The 15,681-nt window shown below is 59.0% G+C and overlaps 1 protein-coding gene across 1 annotated transcript in view; it reads left to right on the plus strand.

The window, feature by feature from the left end:
- PAG1 (phosphoprotein membrane anchor with glycosphingolipid microdomains 1) overlaps positions 1-15,681 on the plus strand; it is a 119,251-nt gene that overhangs the window by 92,303 nt on the left and 11,267 nt on the right. Inside the window, exons 3-5 of the mRNA XM_054708668.1 lie at positions 10,593-10,808; positions 11,543-11,594; positions 14,039-14,135. Of these exons, the coding sequence (XP_054564643.1) occupies positions 10,687-10,808; positions 11,543-11,594; positions 14,039-14,135 (271 nt within the window). The 5' untranslated portion in view covers positions 10,593-10,686. The remainder of the gene's footprint in view (positions 1-10,592; positions 10,809-11,542; positions 11,595-14,038; positions 14,136-15,681) is intronic.

A 15,681-nucleotide genomic window follows, 5' to 3' on the forward strand; every position in this document is an offset into this window, starting at 1 on the left:
AGTCATGGTCCTGATACGCCAAGGTTTTGTGTTCTATCCCCGGGCAGGGCACATACAAGAATCAACCAATGAGTGTATAAGTGGGTGGAACGGCAAATTTATGTATCTCTCTATCTCATCAATATATTTGTAAAAAAGAAATTAAAAAAATAGATAGCCCCTCACTCATGACAACAGGACCATGTCAGCCACGTGCAGAGGGAACAGTGTCCCTGTTGGCAGTGGGAGAAGGGCACCCCTCAGTGCATCTGAGAGCCACGCCCAGTCTCCAATGGGGGGAAGGTGCCAGATCACAGCTCTGTGAGAAATATGAAAGGTTGGGACTTGACCTTTCACCCTACACCTGCCCTCTCGAATGACCGCGGTGGTAGGGTGCAGTCCTTGGGGAGCATTAGCTAGACTGTACCAAAATCTTGGGGGACTGAAGCCTTCCTCACTGGTGTCTAGATGGGTCCTGGCAACAGAATCAAGGACAGATCAGTGATGTTACAGAACATGTGAGATGGTTCTTACGCATCTCTCAGCGCATCAGGACTGCTGACGGACCACGTTCCCAGCCTGGCGTGTTCCTGGCACACTGCGCAGGGTCCCAGGAAGGTGAAGTAGGGTTTCGAGTGCTTGGGCACAGGCCTAAGGAAAGTAATGTAAGAGAGACTGGGTCACTTTTAAATTAAGGTATAATAATGTAATTTTCTACAGTTAATGTTGAGGAATCACATAACCATTATAAATAACTAGAGGTCCAGTGCACGAAATTTGTGCACGGGTGGGGGTGTCCCTCAGCCCAGCCTGCACCCTCTCCAATCTGGAACCCCTCGAGGGATGTCCAACTGCCCTCTCACAATCGAGGACTGCTGGCTCCCAACTGCTCGCCTGCCTGCCTGCCTTGCTGATTGCCCCTAACCACTTCTGCCTGCAGCCTGATCACCCCCAAACCACTCCCCTGCCAGCCTGATTGATGACTAACTGCTCCCCTGCCAGCCTAATTGCCCCTAACTGCCCTCCCCTGCAAGCCTGGTTCCCCCCGCAACTGCCCTCCCCTGCAGGCTTGATCACCCCCAACTTCCCTCCTCTGCTGGCCTGGTCACCCCTAACTGCCCTCCCTTGCAGGCTTGATCACCCCCAACTGCCCTCCTTTTCAGGCCTGGTCCCTCCCAACTGCCCTCCTTTGCAGGCCTGGTCCCTCCCAACTGCCCTCCCCTGCTGGACTGATCGCCCACAACTGCCCTCCCCTGCAGGCCTGGTCCCTCCTAACTGCCCTCCCCTGCAGGCCTGATCCCTCCCAACTACCCTTCCCTGCTGGCCATCTTGTGGCGGCCATCTTGTGTCCACATGGGGGCAGCCATCTTTAACCACATGGGGCAACCATCTTGTGTTGGAGTAATGGTCAAATTGCATATTACTTTTATTAGATAGGATGGCTCACAAGAAGCTGGAATGAAGCCACTGGGCTTAGATTATTTAATCCAATGAATTGAAGCAAGATTTTAGTAAATTAATTTTTGGTCCTGAAAACACACCTTCTTGTTCCATTCCATAAGCATATTTTTCTTGAACTTTTCCTGTATTAGAGGCCTGAGAAATAACTAAAGTGACCCTTTCAAGACCAGACCCCACTGTTGTTTCCCCCAGTTGTGTTTCCCACAGTGTGCGTCTATTGCTTCTCTGCAGTACACACCCCGTCCTCTAGGGGCACCACACACAGGTCACAGTCTGCTCTCAGAACCAGAGCTACTCAACGCCCACTCCTGACTCCCTGGGCCAAATTTCCTTGAGTTCCCATGTCCCATTTTTGTTGTTGTTGCTAATCCTCACCCGAGGATATTTTTCCATTGATTTTTACGGAGGTCGCGCAGCACACCTTCCAGACCTCGCTGTGCAGGCTGGAGAGTCACCCCTGAGAGTCCCCCGTGAGTGATCGGCACCCCTCCCAGCAGAAAGCCCGGGGTGAGCCTGAGAACCTACTTGCAAATTCAGGTTCTGACTTAGTCTGGCCAGCGGTCACCCTGGCCTCTCCCAGCCCCAGGCTGTCCCCAATAACACCAGCATCCAAGCTCTCTGACCATTTCCATCCTGTTTTTAGGAACCAATGAAAAGCATTTTGTCGCTTTTAGAGTATAAAGAATTCATAATGTTTTTAAGACACAGCAAAGATGTGACGTAAAGATGGCCATGGAGGGTTCAGTGCCAGGTAATGAGAGTGGCCAGCGTGCAGCCCTCTGTGTGGGCATCGGGGGCCTGCAGCGCACTGGCCTCCTCGGCGCTGGCGTGAGACCAGGGCTTGCTCACTAGCATTCCTCTCAGATGGTTAAATCACCACCTCGCTCTCCGTCCAAGTTCCCTTTTCCCAGAATGAGCCCCTCGGATGTGCAGTCTCAGTGGGGAGGGAAGGGGCTTGGAGAACGAACTGGGGTGCCACAGACACCGGCCACCCGACCGCAGTCCACCCGAGTGTTAAAACAAACCTGGTCTTTGATGAATCATGAGCCACGAGTAAAGGATTTGACAGGCATTTACGCCAAATGGTACATTTCTGAACTTCTCAGCAAAGAAGCAAGTTTGCTTTGTCCTGGGTTAAGTCTTTGCTGCTATGAAAACAAGGCGGCTGAATCGCACGAGTCAGAAGCCACGTGAACGCAGTGCCAAGCATTGCTTCCCCGCGGGGCTATCCGGCCCTGTCCCCGTAACCACGCCACACCCCACAGGCTCCCGCCAAGCCGACCCCCGTAACCACGCCACACCCCACAGACGCCCGCCAAGCCGACCCCCGTAACCACGCCACACCCCACAGGCTCCCGCCAAGCCGACGGGGCGAGGGCTCCGAGCATCGGCATCCCTTCAAGGGGGGTCCACGGTGGACGTGGGCTGAGAGAGAGCGGCCCACACAGGCCGGGCACCTGGTGGTTATGGGCACGCTGGGCTGGCCCCATCCCTCCATGGGGGCCGGGCAGTTTGCTGGAGAGAGAAGCGTCAGGACACCTGTGGCTGGTGGCCCCAGACAATGCACTTGACCGTGAGCTTCATCCATAAATAGATGCAGCAGCACCTCGCTCAGAGGGGCTGAGGATTAGGCAGCATGGCTGGTGGGAGAGCAGCGGACACACAGTATCCACTCACTTAGGTTTTCTCGGTGTTTCTAATTCCAAGCCTTTGAGTCGGAACTGTGTGCAGCGGCCTGCTCAGGTCCCTGGGAGAACGCAGTGGAGGCAGGCAGGGGCCCCGGGCAGGCCGGAGGCGGGGCCATGGAGGTCTGTCTACAGCCGTGTCCCTGTGCGATTCAACGTCATCTGAGAAAGGAGGAGCTTCTTCTCATTCTTCCCATCTCTGAAGACCTGGGGGCGGGGGCGGGGCGGGGGGGGGTGGGGGCTCCCAGGGGCTGGAGACGGCCTGAGACGGCCTGTGGGAAGTCAGGGGAACACAGCTTGGGGCCCGGGTGGCCAGTGCTGGGAGCCTGAGGCTGGGGGGATCCCGTACAGAAGGACATGCCGAGGGCTGACCCTCCCGGGAGATGGCAGTGGCTTTGGGCGCGGGACGCAGAGGCCAGGCGCTGTGTCCGTTCCAGAGCACGGTCGGCCTCCAGACACACGTGGCTTATGGTTGAGTCCTGAACCTGACGTCTCATCTCTCGTGTTCTCCTTGTCTCCCTTACCTTTAAATTATTAACTAAACTTGTCTTTTGAGAGGCAGCTTGGGAATCTACTCGTCATTCTTCCCACAAAAACAAGTATTCGCTCAACAAAAATTCCCCACTCACGTGGGTGCGGGGACTCCGGTGGGACGTGGGTGCGGGGACTCCGGTGGGACGTGGGTGCTGGGACTCCGGTGGGACGTGGGTGGACACGTCCCGGCCCCGGAGGGCCCTCCATTTAGAGGAAAGACAGGCAGGGCAGGAAGGAGGGCCGGGAGCCCATCGCAGCCTCTGAGACATGGGCTAGACCTGCCTCGGCAGAACGAAGCCCCTTAACTGGGATCCTCGGAATCCACCCTCCCTTTTCCTAACCCCCCCCCCCCCCCCCCCATCGAGATTACCATTAAAACAAAATAGGAAACTTGGGTTGTTTTTAGGTCAGGACAGGAGGAAAGCGCTCTGGGAAGTCTCTCTTGCCCATCAAAGTCGCTGACCCATTAGCTTTTCTGAGGCGGGAACGCCGTGGCAGCGATCAACTGTGTGGCGTCTGGGTGCCGGTTCACTGGTTTTGAAGACGAGTGACAGCCACGCAGGCCCCTCCCCCCGCCCAGGCCAGGGGCCGTTTCCTGTGTGGATCCGTGGTGGGGTCTGTGCAGCATCAGGGGACGCTGACAGGGCTGCAGGATTTATGTCCTGCTCCCAGGACAGAGGCCGGCGCCCTCTGCCTCCAGCTGCCGCGCAGGCCCGGCCTGGGGGCGGGGAGCCTGCAGGTCCTGCCTCGGTTTCCCTGAAGCTGCTGCAGAAAGAAGCCTCAGGGCCTGGCTCCCAGGGGTGTTGTAAGTGATGCAAGCAGCTCTGAAGGAGAAGCTCTGACCCTGGCTCCTGACCTCCCTCCCCTCCTCGGGTATTCCCCCCCCCTACCACCCCACGCCCCCCCCCCCCCCACACACACACACACGCACACACTCAGGGAAGGAGGGGGTTGGGAGAACATTTCAACAACCTTATTTGGCAGGAAATCTTGTGCCTTGAGGGGGAGGGGCGAGGGGGGTTGTAGACATTTGCTTGACTGATTCCCATGTTGACAGCAGCCCTGGCCACCAAGTTCAGTGTGCAGGCTTGCCTTAATCGGAAGAGCAATCTGCCTGAATGTAAATACTAGCTGAGCCCCTTGTGAGGGGGCGGGAGGGGGGGCGGGGGGGGGTGCTGTTGGGAGGCAGTGGAGCCGTGGCCTGGGGCGCGGCCGTGTGCCTCCAGGACAGAGCTCAGCAGCACCTTGCTCCTTGCCACACTAAACGTGTTTGGTAACCGTGGCTCCGTGTCATCTTACCGCGTGGACCCACCCCGGAGAGGACCAGGAAGGAGGCGTGCCCGTGGGGCCGGGCCCATCCGCCAGGCCTCCGTGGAGGCGGTTTCTGTCTCGCTAATTACAGGTCCACCAGGTCAGCTGTGCCAGGGGAGTGAGTCACGGCTGCCCAAACCTGCTTCAAAGGAGCCGAGTGTCGGCTCCCACCGCCACTCCGCCAAATTCACTCCCAGAATTCCTGGGGTCAGAGCACCTGCCTGCAAGAGTGGTTGGCTAAAAAGCAGGTCGCTGCAGTTGGTCTGCACCTCTCCTTAATTCTGTCCGGTGTCTGTTTTCCTTCCTGAAGAAGTGGATTTTGGAGGCTGACAGCCCAGGCTGATGGAGACAATTAAAAAGACAAGCATACAATACAGCACAGGCAGCAAGAACAAGCAAGAACCAGGTCTCCCCAGGAGCCTGAGGATCCGGCCGAGGATGGCGTTACACCGCCACCTTGTGGTTAAAATGAACCTGCTTGTAAAGTAAAAGGCATCGGTTTTTCTACAGATTGAATCACATATTGATTAAAATCACAAAGTGAATGGATACGAAAGAATAATAAAGTACGGACCAAAATAATTTCATCCAAAATATTTTAGTCCAAAATCATTATCCAGGCCAGTTTTTGAAAGGATCCCCCACAGAAGTCCTACAACTTAATGCACTGACCTCGGGGGTCAAATAGGAGTTCCCACCGTAGCCTGAGATTACATAAAACTGGGTTGGGGGCGAGCTGCCTCCTTCACAGCAATGTCACGTTAGCGTGAAATGGTAGCCTCGGCCGTGACTGTCCAGCGATGAGCCGATGGGGAGCCTGTTCTAGAACAAGGAGAGCTGTGCACAGTTGGGAAACTGGCCCTCTGTTTCCTGACACTCCCGCCTCGGTGCCCACCTGGCGACTGTGTACACACGTGGTCTGACCGCAGATGTGTTTGTACTTTGAGGAGATGATGGCCTGTAATTGAATGAGACGGGAGACAGGCTGAAGTATCACCATGAGCACATCAGGAGGGAGAGCCCCAAATCTTCGCACATTTCTGCTGGGATGGACTCGTTCTGGGACTCAGAAAGTACCTTCCTGGTAGAGGCACCGGCAGGAAACAGCGTGGTCCTGGGGCAGTAAGGGTATCACGGACTCGGGCCTTGGAGTGTCTTTCCCACGAGGCTCCTGGTCGATAAGGGCACAGTGTGTGGCCTGGGGCAGGCCCTTCCTATCGGGTAACTGACCCCCCGGACACCGCGCCTCCTGTTTCCTTACGCTTCCCTCTACCGCTCAGCCTGGGAGAGCCTTCAGCGTGGGAAGGACAGTGTTCCCGGCACGGCTCAGATCAAACCAAAAGCAGGACCCTGAGCGCTGCGTTCAGCTCATGAGTCTCCCCTCTCCCGACCCCCCCTCCCACACACACACACACACACACACACACACACGGGGTCCAGCCGTGGAGAAAAGGCCAGAGCCTTCTAGGACGAGCCCTGGACCACTCACAGGAGGCCTCAGTCTCCTCCTCGCCAAGAAGGAAGAACAAGGAAGTCACGTGTGCATCTACACCGTGGGGGTCAGTCCAGCTGCACGGTGGGGGTCAGTGCATCTGCACACCTGGGGGAGGGCAGTCTGTCTCAGTGGGAGGTCAGCCTCCAACATTTACGGCGGCGCTGACCAGAGAGTATGATCCCCCTGGAGGTGTGCTGAGGTCAGAGCCACCTGTGTGTGGCCCCTCCCAGGGCAGCTGGCCCCGCCCCACTCCTACCCCCTGGACTGTGTAGCTCTGGCCTGTCCAGCTGCGCGGGAGGCTCCTGGGAGCTGGAGGCACGTTGGCCTTGGCGATCACAGTGTATCTGACCAGGAAACGTGCATCAGATGATGATCATTCTCCTCACTGAAATTTTTGTCCACAATGAGAACTTTTGGGGGGAAAGTGTGTCTGTCGGTAGCTTTGCAGCCAATTCTAGTTGAAGGGGAGTAGCCAGGAGCTCAGACACATTTTTTCTGAGTTACAACCTTTATTCAGGAGCCCGTTCTACTAGCTTTGATCCTCCTCCTCCCTACACTGTTCTCATCGGCACCTCACACATTTCATTGTACTCCGTCGGCCTCCCCTGGGGGAGAGAGCTCGACAGAAGAGAGAATCGAACAGAGGTGAGCGGGTGCTAGAGGCCCACAGCTGTCACGGGACCCATGCCTGGCTTTGCATTAACTCACACAGCAACTGTTTTCTCAGAACCTGCGCTTCCTTAGCAGACACCGGTGAACGCTGCCGTGCGATGGAGGAAGCAAGCACATGCCTGCATACAGGTCACCTGTGCCGTGCTTTCAGCCACGCGTAGAACTATCCCACATGGATCCCTAGGTTGCCGCGACATGTGCTTGCTTGAGTGTGTCTTAGTAACTCACTGTGGTGCCAATTTGTAGTCTGAGTTTAAAGTGACTGGTTCATTGTTTCAACAAATCCTAAGAGACGGGGCGGGGATGTCCATTCGTTAGAGCTGCCCGGGGCAGCCGAGCCGGGGCTCTGTGGCCGCCTGTGACCTGACCATGACCTGTGACCTGACCGTGACCGTGTGTGGATTGTTTACAAACCACCTGGGTCGAAGGAAGTCCCTCCTACTCCGGACAGGGTGCGTTTATGTACTGAGAGGCGGGGAGAGTTCCTGTTGATTCAAGGACTGCGGAGCACGGCCACCTTGTCTTCTAGAATTGTCTGTGTACATGGCAGGTGTACGCAGTGAGGGTTTTTTTTTTTTTCTTTTTCTCCAGCTTTTTGTTATTAACCCTCAACCTTATATATATGTGGGAAATAGTTCACCTGGAGAAGATTTGGCCCCGTTGAACCGCCTTTGCGGAAACGACTTTAGTTCCCGTTTCTCTGTGCGCTCCTGTGGCCACAGGCCGCCGAGTGCTGGCTGCTGGGGTCACCAGTGATGGCGAGATAGGTGACAGCTCCTCCAGCAAAGCCAGTGAGAACGGAAACAGCCAGTCTTTTTCAAGAAAATATGTTTTTTGACTCATTATCCTATATAATAAAAGAGAAACATGCAAATTGACCGTGCCTCCGCTACGCTCACCAGCCAATCAGGAGTGAGTATGCAAATTAACCTGACAAAGATGGCGGGTTGATTTGCATACACAGGCGCAGAGTGGCCTGGGTCCCAGGAACATCCTCGGGACCCAGGCCGCTCCTAGCCTGTAGGCCTGCGCGTAGGCCCTGAGCAGCCGGGGTCCCAGAACGCCCCCGCCACTCCGGGCCTATGGGCGCAGGTGCCAATCGGATGTTCCTGCCCCGCGGCCGCTAGTGCATGCTCCAGCGCCAAGCAGCGGCCCGGGTCCACACCCCCCAGCCTGCTGCCCACAAGGCAGGGCTGCTGGCCTGGGGGGTGTGCCCCCCCGGGCTGTGGGGACACACTCCCTAGCCCAGTGGACACAACGCAGGGGGTCCTCTGCGCATGAGCTGCAGAGGAAACACCTTTTCTTTTCTTTTATTTTTTTAATATATCTTATTGATTTTTTACAGAGAAGAGGGGAGAGAGGGATAGACAGTGAGAAACATCAATGAGAGAGAAACATCTATCAGCTGCCTCCTACACACTCCCCCACTGGGGATGTGCCCCCAACTAAGGTACATGCCCTTAACAGGAATCAAACCTGGGACCCTTCAGTCTGCAGGCCGACACTCTATCCACTGAGCCAAACCGGTTTGAGCGTAAACACCTTTTCTGACCGCGCATTGGCTAAGCTCCCTGTACGCCGCCACTTGCAGTGTTCTTGGTAACTTGGGTAATAAGAATCCAAGAAGGTGATCTAGGGTTTTTCCACCTCACTCCTGGAGGAAAAAAATGAAGGTCCGCTGCTGGAGGGCTAAGTAATGTCATATCCTGTCCTAGCCGGTTTGGCTCAGTGGATAGAGCCTTGGCCTGCAGACCACAGGGTCCGGGTTCGATTCTGATCAAGGGCATGTACCTAGGTTGCAGGCTCCTCCCTGACTGGGGCCCAGGTCAGGGCTCATGCAGGAGGCAACCAATCTAAGTGTCCCTCTCACATTGATGTTTCTCTCTGTCTCTCCCTCTCTCTTCCACACTCTCTAAAAATCAATGGAAACATATCCTCAGGTGAGGATTTAAAAAAAGAAAGAAAGAAATGTCATATCCTATGAAAGACACATCTTGAAAATGCCTAAGAAAGTTGTCATTTTTTTGTGGTGAAGGGACTGGAGTCCGTGTTGATGAAAACACCTTAGTGGCTGTGGTGACTGGCAGTGGCTGCAGCAGCGCGGTGATGGGGCTGGCGCCTTCCCCTGATCAGCCCGGTCACCTCCCACAGAGGGAGGCCAGACTGTGGCTCAGGACATCCCCTGAGGGCTCCCAGTCTGTGAGATGGGGCAGGCTGAGCTGAGGGACCCTCTCCCCGCCCCCTCAGTGCACGAATTTCGTGCACCGGGCCCCTAGTTATAAGATAAAAATATATATCTGTTTACCTTATTCATGAAACTTGAGATTAAGTTAGAGGCTGTTCCTTGTGAGAGTATTCTAGAATTGAGCAAAGCAAATGTTCTTTAAATAAGACCTCTCTGATGAGAGAGCACCATTCATCTGATTATACTAGGCTTTTCCAAAACCTGTGACAAGAGCTGGGAAAACGATTCTGATCATGTGCACTTGAAGCAAGGTGGCTGGGACCCAGGCTTTGGAGTCAGAGGCCTGGCCTCCGCCTCACCTGCCAGTTAGCACCTGACACCTGGAGGGGAACTCAGCGTCTCTGCCCCTCACCTGCCTCGGCTGGAAACGGGGCTAGTGGAGCGGGGTGTGCAGTGCGTGCGGAGCGAGGCTAGCAGAGCGGGGCGTGCGCGGGGGGGGGGGGGGGGGGGGGGGGGGGGGGGGGGGCGGGCCCTAGGGGAGCGGGGTGTGCAGTGCGTGCGGAGCGAGGCTAGCAGAGCGGGGCGTGCGGGGGCTAGGGGAGCGGGGCGGGGGGGGGGGGGCGGGGAGCGGCAGTGATTAATGAAGAATGCATTTCGCGGAGGCGTGGCTCCTGTGCTGGGCCAGATGTTCATGGCCTTGTTTCCCGCTGGTGCGTTCCTCAGCACAGACCCCCGTTCACCTGAGCTGTGCGTAGGGGTGTTTGGGGAAGCGCAGGGAGAGCTGGCCCTGAACATAGGCAGCCACCTACACAGATAGACAACTGTTTTCGAGGTGAATGAGAGACCTCCTATGGCCTTGACAGAACTGGCCTCAAACCTCTGGAAGAAAAGCAGGTTAGAGGAGCTGGGGGGACGGGGGGGGGGGAGACGTTGGGGAACGCCATGGAACGAATGCTTTGCCTGGGGAGTCAGAGAATCCAGCACACGTGTGCTTGCTGTGGGCACTGGGTCCTACTGCACATGAAGGCACCAAGGAATCTACCCGCCAGCGTGCCGGCGTGATCAGACACCACGCCACACACCCGTGCAGGCGCGGACGGTCCCAGCCTGCATGTGCAGGAGAGGAGACGAAGGCCTGGACAGAGGGGGACGGAGGTCCCGCGCCCAGAGCACTCGCCTCCCTGACCCTGACTCTGCAAAGCCTTCCTCGGCAGGACTGGTTAGTTAGCAGGTGCTGGCGCCTCGTCACCTGAGACCTTGTTTCAAACAGGTCGGTCTCTGCGGCGGGCACCGCCCTCGGCCCGATGCCACCAGGTCTGGAGGACTGACCGACTCGCCAGCCGGCGCCACCTCCGGCTCCCGCCATGGGGCCCTCCGGGAGCCTGCTGGGCGGACACCTGCAGGTTGTCCTGTGGGGAAGTTTGGCAGCTGCCGCCACGTTCTTCCTCATCACCTTCCTCGTCTTCCTGTGCTCCAGCTGTCACAGGTGAGAGCCGCGCCCTTCCAACAGCCTCAGAAGAGACCCAACCCAGTCATTTAAGAGTCTGGACATGGCTTCCTACCCTGGTGGCTCTGTCAAGAGAAGCAAAGCTGGACTCTCCGAACCCGGGAGCCCCTCCTGCCTGCCCAGTGGGACCCAGGCCTGCGGGGCTGGGACAGGGTGACCAGGACCAAGTGGGCCTTTGCTCCCAGGCCTCTGTAGTTGTTGAGTCTCCCACTAGAGGGCGCTGTTGCCTTATACACCCGTGGGAAACGCGCGCTAGAACTGATGGCTTCCTAGCCTGTCCCAGTAAAAACAACTTCTATTTTTACTCTACGGACTTTTCCACAGACTGGAAGGAAGTACACATGACTCATCCTGAGAGCATGCCCTTCCTGACCTGCCAAAGGGTGTCTTTTGTTTGATTACTTTCTGAGGCCACTGCAGTGTGAGCCTGCAAAGCCTCCACGCGGAGCGAACAGGAGAGATGTCGGGGTTCTTTTTTTAAGGCATCGCGCACCCAGCGTTCCAGATACGATCAGTTTCTCCTCAGCATCCTGCCTCGGTCCTCTCGTGGGGACCCTGCTGGGACTCGCCCCTTCGCCCCCTCGCGCCCCCGCCTGTCCGGCTTTGCTTCCTTGGCAGTTAAACTGGTTCTGACATTAGGATGGGAAGGGGGTGCATGTTTGATTTTAGATGGCGAGTTTGATATCACAGAGACATCTTATTTTTCATTTCAGAGAAAAGAAGCCGAGACAGTACAGTGGAGACCATGAGAACCTGATGAACGTGGTGAGCCCCAGTGCATGTGTGTGCGCGTGTGTGCACATGTGCACCCATGTGTCTACATGTGTGTGTAATCGCATCTTTATGTGTGTCTCCATGCATGTGTGTCTCCATGCATGTGTGGTCTACACGTGCATGTTTTCAAACACCAGCCGCTCATCTAAGCGTGTTCCTACAAGCTTACAATTTCCTTCCGGAAAGAACAGCCTGAGTTCCAGCTGCCGGGGCGGGTCCTTCCTGCCGGTGCAGACCCACCACGGCCGGGGGCCTGTGCAAGCGGCCAGGCTGCGGGGGGTTCTGACACGGGTGCAGTTGTGCGGGGCCTGGGGGAGAGGTCCTGAGGGAGCCAGGGACCGCGGCAGGGATGTCTCTTTGTTGCGTCCGCCCCGCTCTAGCCGCCGCAGTCGTTCGCTAGGGCTGTCGTGACGAAGGACCACAAATGGAGTGGCTTAACTGTCAAGTCTGCTGCCTCAGAGCTCCGGAGGCCGGGATCCGGGGAGAAGGTGTCAGCGGTTGGCTCCGAGGGGATGTCACTGGTGGCTTGCTGGCCGTCCGTGACATTTGCGGGGCCTCCCTCATCACATGGTGCCTCCCTGCCCTGTGCGCCTGTCTGTCCAAGGCCCCCCTTTGCACAGACTCCAGTGAGACCTCCTCTTACCTGGTTTCATCTGCAATGACCCTGCTCCCAAATAGGGTCACTCCTAAGGTATCGGGGCTGGGACTCCACAGGAATTTGGGGAGGATACAGTTCACCCCCTAACAGCTGGCCACCAAGCTAACGAGGGCCTGGGGGCCCCAGCACTGCAGGCGTGGCCTGGCCTCGCTGGGGTGCGGCAGCCCTCGGTGTCTTTCGGGTCCTGACCAGCCCTGAAGGCGCTCCGGACCTGGGGAGGAGCCGCCTGAGCGGCTGAGCGGCCTGGTCCTTGTAGAGAGAGAGGAGGGTTCCGCGCTCTTGACCCGCTGAGTCATTCCAGCAGCGGGGGCCGGGCCACCCTCGTGTTCGCAGAGGCCCTGCCTGAGCCCCACGCGGTGCCCACGCAGAGCCCACTCCCAGTCCCGGCGTGGCCTCACCGGCAGGCAGCACGCATGGAGTCAGCCTGGTGGGGAGAGGGCGTAAGGCCTGCAGGCAGCACGCGGCTCCGCGCTCACCGAGGCTCTGCCGCCGGCCCGGCAAACGCCCAGGCAGACACAGAGCTGCTGGGACCCTCTCCTCCAGGGAGCCCTGGTGCACCCGCTGCCATCCTGGGGTTCGCAGCACACCCCAGCCTTTGTCCCACCCCTTCTCCGCCTCTGGTTGTCCGGCTCCCGTGGGCCTTTCTCCCGGCAGCGAAGAGTAGAGGCGGGGGGTGGGCAGAGCCCCGGGGTGGTCATTCCGCCGGGTGGATTGTTACCGGGAGGCTCCCTCCCTCACACCTGACACCTGCTCAGGCGCACCTCCCTCCTGTGACACTGGCATCTGTTCGCGGTCCCGGCCACCTCACACAGTGCCCGTCCCCTGGGCACCTCCACCGCGTGGAACGCTGAGTCCCACGGGCTTGGGGGTCATGACGCAGCGTGAGCGACTCGCACTCCACTGTTGTGTGGCTCCCAGTCGGAGTCGGATGTGCGAGGCCAGCGGGCCAGCTCCCGGTGCCCTCCGCACCAGTGCGCTCCAGGTGGGACCGGAGCGGGTCCGGGCGGCCTCCTGGCCCCCACAGGCCACACGTCCCGTGACGGGCAGGGGCAGACCTGAGAGCCGTGGCTCAGGCGCCACGTGAGGCCAGCTGGGTATTTGTAGAAATGTGTGAACTCCCAACTTGATGGCCACCCATCGCCGTTGCTCGGCCTGCCTGTTGGTCTGTGCACCTCCACAGCCGAGCCCCGCAGAAAGCCTTCGCTCCCCACACCATCCTCCCTCCCAGGGCGAGAGTGAGACTCAGGGAGGCTGCGGACCTGGCGGGGTGTGCGCAGTCTCGGAGGTTGAGGGCGTTAGCGATCATTGCCAGGCAACTGGGGTCTCTGCCCTCAGGTGACGGCAGCGGGCGCGCTTTCCCGTGTTTTGCGTGGCTGGGCTCGCCTCCCAGAAGAACAGTGTTCATAGCCCCTGGGCCCGGGGGCGGCTGTGCTGACTCCACTGTGACGGGCAGCGGGGGCTTCTGGTCCCACCTCACCTGGAGCGAGGGCGCTGACCCCTCACCGCCCACCTGGGCCCATCTGCAGACCCGCAGGTGGGAGGGTCCCCGGACCCCCGCGATGCTGGGCCAGCCCGTCCAGCAGCATTTCCCACCAGGACGCGGGGCCGGGAGCCCCTCGCCAGACGTGTGCCGAGTACATGAGCAACTGACGTCTATTTAATTTCCCTTCATTTAAACAAGGTAGTGGGTGGGGCTTTTGTTGATGTTTCAGTTTTTAGAAAAAGGGCGGGACTCCCCTCGGCCGGGCGGTCTGACCGCGGTGCGTCTCTCTTGCAGCCTTCGGACAAGGAGGTGTTCAGCCGCTCGGTGACCAGCCTGGCCACGGACGCGCCCCTCAGCAGCGACCAGAACGGCGCGCTCACCAACGGGGACAGTAAGTCCTCACACCCGCCACACAGGACCCATCCCCCAAGATCTAGGGCTCCAGAGGCGTAGCTCACAGGCTCACTTTTTGCACCAGTTTTAGCAAAAGTCGTCTCACAGGGATGGAAAGCTCGGGCGTGCCGATGGCTGGGGCGGCACTGCTGCCTCGCTCACCCTAACACCGCTGGCAGGTCGCTGCTCCCAGCGCCCTCCTGCTCCCGGGAGAGCAGCCTTGCCGTCAGCAGGGTCACCCACAGAGCAGCAGGTGGCCGCACCGCAGGTTTCCGTAACTTAGATCCTCAGCACGGTGAGGGGCCGCGGGCTCCTCCTCCCTGCCTCTCCCTCGGCCACGGCTCTGTTCCCACTGTCCCGCCTGCCTCTCTCACTGGGACCTGGTCATGTCACTGCCCGCCTACCCCAGGCTGCTCTGTCCCGCTCAGCTGAGCTGCTACTTCCACTGTCCCTAGGTCCACCCGTGCCCGCACCCCTCCCCTTCACAGCCCCTCCCCCATCACCCCTCTCCCTCACAGCCCCTCCCCCATCACCCCTCTCCCTCACAGCCCCTCCCCCATCACCTCTCCCTCACTGCCCCTCCCCCATCACCTCTCTCCCTCACAGCCCCTCCCCCATCACCTCTCCCTCACAGCCCCTCCCCCATCACCTCTCCCTCACAGCCCCTCACCCATCACCCCCTCCGTCACAGCCCCTCCCCCATCACCCCTCTCCCTCACAGCCCCTCCCCCATCACCCCTCTCCCTCACAGCCCCTCCCCCATCACCTCTCTCCCTCACAGCCCCTCCCCCATCACCTCTCTCCCTCACAGCCCCTCCCCCATCACCTCTCTCTCTCAGCCCCTCCCCCATCACCTCTCTCTCACCTCCCCTCCCCCTCACCCCTCTCCGTCACAGCCCCTCCCCCATCACCCCTCTCCCTCACAGCCCCTCCCCCATCACCTCTCCCTCACAGCCCCTCCCCCATCACCTCTCTCCCTCACAGCCCCTCCCCCATCACCTCTCTCCCTCACAGCCCCTCCCCCATCACCCCTCTCTCTCAGCCCCTCCCCCATCACCTCTCTCCCTCACAGCCCCTCCCCCATCACCCCTCTCTCTCAGCCCCTCCCCCATCACCCCTCTCCGTCACAGCCCCTCCCCCATCACCCCTCTCCCTCACAGCCCCTCCCCCATCACCTCTCCCTCACAGCCCCTCCCCCATCACCCCTCTCCCTCACAGCCCCTCCCCCTCACCCCTCTCCCTCACAGCCCCTCCCCCTCACCCCTCTCCCTCACAGCCCCTCACCCATCACCCCCTCCGTCACAGCCCCTCCCCCATCACCCCTCTCCCTCACAGCCCCTCCCCCATCACCCCTCTCCCTCACAGCCCCTCCCCCATCACCTCTCTCCCTCACAGCCCCTCCCCCATCACCTCTCTCCCTCACAGCCCCTCCCCCATCACCTCTCTCTCTCAGCCCCTCCCCCATCACCTCTCTCTCACCTCCCCTCCCCCTCACCCCTCTCCGTCACAGCCCCTCCCCCATCACCCCTCTCCCTCACAGCCCC

This window comes from Eptesicus fuscus, chromosome 19, assembly GCF_027574615.1.
Source record: "Eptesicus fuscus isolate TK198812 chromosome 19, DD_ASM_mEF_20220401, whole genome shotgun sequence".
Taxonomy (NCBI): Eukaryota; Metazoa; Chordata; class Mammalia; order Chiroptera; family Vespertilionidae; genus Eptesicus; species Eptesicus fuscus.